We start from the raw sequence: 8,440 nt of genomic DNA, 5'->3' as shown, positions 1-8,440 counted from the left end.
GCCCCCTTCCTTTTCCTTCCCTCCCCTCCTTTCCTCCTCCTCACCCTGTTTCTCAACTCATTCTTGTCTCGATAATGGACCACATCTGGGAGACATTGAGCCGCTCTGGGTCTGTCTGCCAGAAAGCAGGGGGTCCCTACTTTTTGCATCCCGATCTGGGTCCTGCCTGCTCCAGGGACATTCCCCTCGGGTGGAGCCAAGCAGGCACCTCCCCCGTAACCGATGCATTTTCACAAGAGGGATGAATGAGCGCTCGTCTATTTCTGGCGACCTCTCTTTCAGATTGTGTGTCGGCTTTTTCCGGCCGTTCCCATATCCATGATTCCCCCTCCGTGCCCTAAATTCCCCCGGCCTCCCCGCAGCTCTGCCGTCCTCTTCCTGGTTTGTAGTTCGGAGACGTCGCTGTGGCCATGAATCATTCAAGAAGAGGGACTGATGAGGACAGGCTGCTCGAAAGAATCTTCTAAGATATAAACTTTAGACCCGAGAGAGAGGTTTAAACACAATTATTGCATTAGATCTGTGCCCTAACCCTTCTCTCCACCCCTCTTCACTTAGTTCGTCAACATCCTCTGATATATATATGTGTACATTTGTCTGGTTTCCACAGGTGGAAGGTTCAACGTGGTGGAGAATGTGACGGAGGAGGTACAGAGCCTGAGGAACAGAGTAGAACTCCTGGAAAAGGTACATGATACACGTTCAAACCCAAATAAAAGCCACCTACACTGATACCTCCCAGCCTCGCACACCAGGAACACCTCTAGTCCTTGTATGATGGTATGATATAAAATCCACAAACGAAAGAGTCTTTGAAATGCCAGACCTACACAGTGGCTTTTTAAAAATGTTATGGGTTTTATTAGAACCTGTGAACCTGTGTTTAGTGAAACAAGCAGAAAGAGTAAATGAAGATTAGCTGTTGAAGCATAACTAGGTCACGTTGATTTTGTTTTGTTTACGAGGTGAGTAATAGTCTCTTTTTTTCTGGAGCAATTTTCTCTGTTCCCTCATTTCCTCTCCTCTTTCTCCCTCGGTGCAGAAGTTGCAGTTGGTGTTGGCCCCCTTCAGCAGCTTCTTCCCACTGTCGCTGGACGAGGGCTTGTCGGAGAAAACCACCTTACTGTCCCACTCCTTCCAGCAACTGGACCGCATCGACTCCCTCAGCGAGCAGATTGGCTTCCTGGAGGAGCGCCTCGGCACATGTGAGTGAAAAGAGCACTTAGAGGAGGGAAAATCCAATTTTTAGCTGAGGACATTTGAACTTCTTATTAAAGATCAGAGACCTTATAAAAAAGCCCAAATGTAACCATTGTTCATAATGTAATAAAATAAAAGGTATTACAGCCCATATTAATAAAAATCAAATAACATAATAAAATCTTGTGTCTGTAACGTAATAACCTTTTTGGCTATGATATAAGTTCAATGATAGTTTTAAAATTTGATCAAACTATAAGTGAAATTTTAACCTAATTAAGACATTAGTGATTATCTAACAAGAGTCTACAGCCACGCTAGCAGCCGTACTTAACCACTGAGGCGCTTTGGACCAAATGCTAACCTTGGAATACTAACAACAAGGCCAAAATGAGCATGCTGACATTCACTTATTAGCACTAAAAGCTGAGGCTGATGGGAATGTTGGTTTTGCAGGTATTTGGTCATAAACCATAGTATTGGACATTTTTAAATAGTTTGACCTGATGGTGTGATCACCAGAGTTATTACAGTTAACCCTGAGGGAAACACAAAGTCTCTACTAAATTTCATGGCATTCAATCTAGAAGCTTGACAAGACAGTTTGACTCAATACCAGAAATGTCATCCTCAAAGTGGTCCCAGAGGGAAAGTCAAGTCAGCTGGGAACCATGAATGTCTGTACAAAGTCTTGGCAATGGCAATCCATCCAGTAGTAAATATTTCAATCCGGAACCTGGACCAAAGTGGACTGACATTCCCATTCCTACAGACACGTCAGTAGTTCTGCTAAAACAATCCTGGTTTGATCACAAAAAAAAAGAAAAATCCACATCTCTGTGCACCATTTATTATTGAAGTCAAGCGGTCATTGTTTAACATATGCACGGACTGGTCGTGTCAGTCGTTTAAATATCACCTAGGAACTGTTAAACAATGCACTCTTCGATGCTCTCACTGCAACGGTACATGTACATGAAGTTACAAATTACACAATTTAATAAAAACGTGTGCAACAAATGATTATTTTATAATCATTTTCTTTTTTTGCCTCCGTCATCAAACTTTCAACTCCCTGTGAAAGTGCTGACTGCAGCATAAACTTGCAGCCTCTTGCACATGCCCAGTTGTGCAGCGGCCTTGGAGGTCACTCAGGGCATGGCCTTTGATTGACACACTGCCCAGTACTTAATAGTGACTGCTTATTCCAGTGAAACTGATGAATAATAAGTAGGATGTACAGTATAGAGAAAGTAAAGGTGTCTATCAAACCAAGCTTGTTTTTCTTAGCATTTTAATTTATGTCTATAAAATCAGATTACAGTTTTTTAATGCACATTAATTCATGCTATTATATATATATTTTTAAATTTAAGGGCACATGTGTTTATTCAGTTTTACCGTGAACTGTATCCTATTTCCATATCAGGCATCGCAACATGGAATCCTGACCAAGAAACTCCACGTTGGAGATTTTTATTATGTTATGAGCTTTATCACATTTGGTTTTATTACATTATGGTCAATTATTACATTTTGGGACTTCAGATCATGAAATCTTAAACCAACAATCTTTAATTTGCAAATTCCCCTCAGTTACAGCGCATACAATGATACAAAAGTCTAGTCAAATGGTATAGAACTGATTTCATTCAGTGTTACAATCACTACCATAAACCTTTGGGCAGTAGGCAATGCATTATCGTAACTCTCGTCACTCTTCTCCCCTGCAGGTTCTTGCCAGGAGAATTAGCCACCGAACACGTCCCCCCCAACATTTCCAGACATCTCCCATGAAGTGAACAATGCCAGAGATTGTACGCACCATGATGGCTGGCTATGACGTGACACAATCATCGCACAAATCGTCTGTGATTTTCACTCTTCCCCAACGGCTTCATTTACTTTTCATGTTGGATTACTGTCAAATTCTTGATAATGTAACAGTACCTGTGGCAGGGTCACTTTTAGCATTACGTCATCCCTTTGACATATGAATCAAAACCCCCTGAGGGTCAAAGGTCAAATTGTCCACTTCTGTTTCTGTGTTTGTTTTGCATCAGTGCAGCTGTGTCCTGGACATCTGTATTTATCTATTTAAATTATGATTACTTTTAGTTATTTCTCAGTGCTCCAATAGACATTTTTACCTAGTTTTGTAACATTTTGTAATAAAAAAAATCTTAATCAAAACCACTATGTGTGCTCACTAATATGAAGAGATTACTGAGTAATGTTTGCAAATACACGGCCCTGTATTCACTGCTGATACAAGATAGAACAAACTCTCCATTAAGCTAACACAACACTGGATGTCTCCTGTTGACCTCTCCTATATATGTACTGGAATCACTGTGGAGGAGGTTTTACAAAAGTAAAAGCACCAATACGGCATTGTTAAAATACTATATTTTAAGTTTTACTTAAGAGTAAAAGCATTATCAGCAAACTGTAATTAATATATCAAAATTACAAGTGCAGGATGGGACTTTTCAGATTGTCTTAATATATAGCATCAACGTCACTTTAAGAAAATAAGACTTAGGACACTATTTAAAATGCAAATCTACAAATAAGCAATCAGATAAATGTAATGGAGTAAAACGTCACTCTAAAATGAAGTGACGTAGAGGTATAAAGTTGCAGAAAATGGAAATACACAAGTACCTCTAAACTGTACCTATGTATAGTATTTGAGTAAATGAACACCACTGACTGTAATGTAAATCACAGAGGAGACATGTCAGTGCAAAACCACTTAAGAAAAAAAGAATGAATTTTTATTTATTCTTTTGCAAGGCATTCACATTTACCCAGAATAGGTGAAATCAAGAACACTACATCATCAATATTAACCAGGTACTAGAATGGGCATTTATACCATGTGTACATGTTTACACACGCACACACACACATACAGTAAGGGACCACACACATACAAGACTCTGCAGGATGTCAGCTCTGTTTCTCGTATCCATCTAAAAGCTACCACCAATTACACTTTAATAGCTTTGGTGAAAATCAGAGAAAACTTGAAGTCCTTTTTATTTTTCCACCCAAACTCAGCATGAAAAGTGCTTTATTAAGGTTCAGAATACTTCAGAATCTTTTCCAATATCTTAGAAGTTCGTAAACAACTGCCTAAAGAAATAAAAAAAAAAAAAAACAGCAGAGTTGCTGCAGAGCCTGTGAGCCACCAGTTCAAGCTCATGACACAAAGCTTACAAATCACACATTTGTATTACAAAATAACCCGAGAACTGAACTGGAAATAAATGGATAAACACACTCCATTAGCAAAATGTATATGGTATAGTTCATATTTTGGAAGTAATCAATTTGGTAGAGTACTTTATAACATTCAATTCAATTTCAGTCAAATCTGCTCTTACAGATAAGAAAAGTCAATAAATATATTCAAACTACGAAAAAAAAAATATAGATTTTGATTAATTAGAATCAGTAGGGGCATATATTTTATAGTGGCCTTTAATATAAATGAAACCGTGACCATCACATGTAAAGCCAAAGCCCAGCATGTATCACTAAAACAACTGTGTACAGGCTTAGTACCAAAGTATTGATAAATCCATACACAAGATGATCTCCTTAGAAGGTTTGTGTACACAACAAGTCAGTCTAAATTTAACATTTAATTGTCAAATGATGAATACATTTCCTGGATTTGTTGCCAACTGTATGTAAGACAACATCCCACTGTAATACAACAACTTCGTAAAAATAAAATAAGATGCAATTAGTAGTACACAAATGCTGAAATACATTCTCAGATGGTGTTTGACGGGCTGAAGCGGCAAAATGAGTGATTTTGCAAGCAGTAAAGGCAGTGAGCAATGTGAAATTTAAGACCTGGATGTAAACTAAAAACAGTTCAGTCAGTTCTATCTGGTTAGAGGTTGTCGTCAGTACATATTACAAAACAGAAATTGATCATCGATCGAGAGCAACAACAACCTAATCAAACTTAAGGCCAAAAATTTCCACAACTTTTTAAATAATCTAATATTCTGCTAAGAGGTTAAGTAACAACTGAATCAGAACGTCACAACTAAAACAATGTTATTCACTTTCATATTGAAAAAAAAAAACAAAAAAAAAAACAGGGACAACCCTTAAACTCTTCTGAGATGTAGACTTGAGTATGTCAGGTTTGTTAGTAATTAGAAAATCTTCAAGTTAATCAGAACAAATAAAATCATTCACAATTCTACACAAGTTTTACCCTCTTCCCTACAGCAAGGACTGCATTACATCATTGGTAAAGGGACATTATATCATTGGTAAAGTGAAATTAGTCAGCGAATGACGGGCTTAATTGGAGACCTCCCAAAAACACTTTGTCATGGCACAGCAGGTAGCTTGCACTTTGGAACAGTAATGCTAATAAAACAGTTGACATTGCACAATATGAAATCACCTTTTTGACACCTCTTAAATAGGTTCACTTGTGAGTTCCGTCCGAGGAGCTAAAAAAAAAAAAACAAACCCCAACAGAAACTATATAATCCGATGTAGAAATAAATAAAAAATTAGCAAAAATACAGAACACGGCGAGAAGACTTGCTGCTCAGTGCTGCACGCAGGGTGTTTCTAACCTTTTGGGGAGAAAACTGGAAGAATGAACAATGATACACCAACAATGCACAACACTGAAAACTGATCAGTCCGCTCAAGTCCATTAAATCAGTACAGATGGGTGCTATTGTTATGCACTGTATCTCGTAACCTTGAATTCCTTCCTTTCTGACATCATAAAATATGTCGTGGAGCTATTGGTTATTGAGTTGAAGAGCCAATGTGGATATAGAGTTGAATTCATAGCGACAGAAGCAAAGAAGTCCACGGTCAACCAGTGTCGACCTCTCACCTCCACGCACTCCACCGCTCTTGGGAGACCCCGCTCTTTTTGTCTTTAGGCAAGAGACTGGAATACAGAAAGGGGGAGAACAGACTAAAAGGGAAGCAAGGAAGGAAATGGGGTACTCTTAATGTGTGCATCTGTGCATGTATGCGTGTGTGTGTGTGTGCGCAAGAGCGTCCAAAGATAACTAAAACAAAGGCAGCATGAGAGGATCACATGAATATCCACTGACATTTATGAGCAGAAAAGAAAAAAGGTTTATCTGCTAAACAGAAGGCAGACAGAGAGAAAAAAAATTAAATAAGAAGCCAAAAAAAGTACAAAATGGTGATAAAGTAAGACAATAATAAAGCTAGGCTTCCAAAGCCAGAGAACGAAGCAACGGTGAAGGTGGACAGAGCCATCCAAAAAGGCATGCATGAAGAACAACACACATCCATACTGTTCGGCTTGCCGTCCGTCACTCCGCTCACGGCGTGCAGAGCAGCGCTGCTGCCGGTGCTGCTGCAGGCACAGTGAGGGTCGGGACTGACTGTGCTGTATGGTCAGGCCAGAGGCGGACTGGACCAGGCGTCAACTAGACAAGAAGAGATTTCATGACAAGAGACCTGTGTCATGTTGTTTCCTGGCCAGGTAATGGGACAACCTGGGGAGAGTGGGGAGGTCTGGGGGAGGAATGGGTCTTAGACAGGGACATAGGAGAAAAAGAGGTGGGAGTATGGTAAATGTTCAGTGCCTCAGCGGCCCGTTGCTCTGGGTTACGGACTCAGAGATGTTTAAGAAGGCAGAGCGCATCACGTTGAAGCATTTGTCAGAGAGGGATGATATATCCTCTGACGTCATCCCCTTTGTCTCGATCTTTGGAAGGATCTTCAATCTGATGGTCCCTGCGGAGGCAGAAAAAAAACTTCAGTTAGAAGTCCCACAGAACGGGCGCCCGGTTGGCTCAGTCGGTAGGGCTGGCGACCCATATACGGAGTTGCTGCAGCGGCTGGGGTTCGAATCCGACCTGTTTGGCACTTTGCTGCGTGTCATCCCTCTCTTCTCTACGCAACCCTTTCTGCTCTCTGACAGCGTACTATCCCAATAAAGGCCATGAAAAGGCCAAAAAAATTACTTCAAAAAATAAATAAATAAAAGAAGTCCCACAGAACATCAAGTAGCTTTTTGCATGGAGATAAATGGAAAAAAAATAAGGGAAATCAAGCTGAGTTACCCGAGTTAAACTGCTTTTCTTTCCGTAGGTAGAAGTTGCTGTAGGAGGAGAAAACAACGGGTATGATGGGTACCTGAAACACAAGAGGAAGCAAACAAGGAAACATCAAACAAACTATCCCAAGCTATTTTCACCTATAATTTTCATGTTAAGCACACAAATCTAAAGTAATCTAACTTCACATTTGATCTTTTTAATTCTCTGAAGCAAACCAAAATATGAGAACAGAAATGCCCGACTGAACCAACATCACTCTCACACACACACACAATCAGAACGACACTAGCTATCTACATCTCTTCCACTGCTGTTAATAGAGGCCGAGTTGCTCTCCCGAGGCCCCCCCGAGTGGCCCTTCAAGAGGACTGGCTGAGCCAAACGTGGCTCCCCCTGGGGGCTGTCCTGCTTCCACTCAATCTGGCCGGCTGGGTACAAATGGAGAGGCTGCGCTGTAACTCAGCAGAAGCAAACACGGAGAGATAGAAATAGTCTACGTTCACACAGGAATAGTCTCAAGTGTAAAGCAAAGCCAACAGGGACAACCCAAACACAGACTGTATTCTCCAGACCTCAGATGAAGCTATTCCGCCACCTCACGCCAAAACACACACACACAACACACAACAACCACACACCACACACAAACACACACAAACACACTGCAACTCCAACTCGAGTACGTCTGTTATCATCCAAAACTATTTGTGTATCATATGGAGCCAGTAGAGCACCTTTAATATGAATGCATTTGTTAATAAGGAGCAGCAGGGCTACATTTTTGGAGCCTCTCAGCCTCAATGCATATCTGAACCTAACTGATAGTAATCTTTAGCTTTTTAGCAAGAAGCCAAAAATGGGCTCTCACACACACACACACACCACAACATTTTGGCCTAGGGTGAACAAAGTTGTGGTTTCTTGCCAGATCTCATTCAACAACAATGTTTTTTAATTCATTCCACCTGTCTGACCCCGAGTGTGTGCTACGAAACATCAGCTCAAGAACGGAGACCTCCCACCTGCATGCACGCAGAGATAAAGCTCATAAACGCACACAGCTGAGCTGTCGATTACTCTGGAGGCATTCTGTGTCGGGTGCTGTGTCTGCACTCCCTCTAATAACTTTTGTTTATTTTGTTTTG

The 8,440-nt window shown here is 40.7% G+C and overlaps 2 protein-coding genes across 2 annotated transcripts in view; one reads left to right on the top strand and one right to left on the bottom strand.

Annotated features, from left to right (window-relative positions):
* The window catches only part of egfl7 (EGF-like-domain, multiple 7), a gene marked incomplete at its 5' end in the record, with an annotated part of 8,004 nt that extends 4,611 nt beyond the window's left edge, over window positions 1–3,393 (top strand). The window contains 3 exon segments of the mRNA XM_035667794.1: window positions 611–687; window positions 1,043–1,205; window positions 2,934–3,393. Of these exon segments, the coding sequence (XP_035523687.1) occupies window positions 611–687; window positions 1,043–1,205; window positions 2,934–2,953 (260 nt within the window). The 3' untranslated portion in view covers window positions 2,954–3,393.
* Window positions 3,394–3,958: 565 nt separating this feature from the next.
* Window positions 3,959–8,440, bottom strand: part of agpat2 (1-acylglycerol-3-phosphate O-acyltransferase 2 (lysophosphatidic acid acyltransferase, beta)) — a 15,649-nt gene continuing 11,167 nt past the window's right edge. The window contains exons 5-6 of the mRNA XM_035667795.1: window positions 7,299–7,371; window positions 3,959–6,969 (exon numbers count right to left, since the gene is read on the bottom strand). Coding sequence (XP_035523688.1) covers window positions 6,812–6,969; window positions 7,299–7,371 — 231 coding nt within the window. The 3' untranslated portion in view covers window positions 3,959–6,811. The remainder of the gene's footprint in view (window positions 6,970–7,298; window positions 7,372–8,440) is intronic.

The sequence above is a fragment of the Morone saxatilis genome, unplaced genomic scaffold (genome assembly GCF_004916995.1).
Source record: "Morone saxatilis isolate NCDOM2014 unplaced genomic scaffold, NCSU_SB_2.0 Contig21, whole genome shotgun sequence".
Classification (NCBI taxonomy): Eukaryota; Metazoa; Chordata; class Actinopteri; family Moronidae; genus Morone; species Morone saxatilis.
Note: the sequence above shows the minus strand (reverse complement) of the source record. Positions and strands in the feature narration are given on the sequence as shown.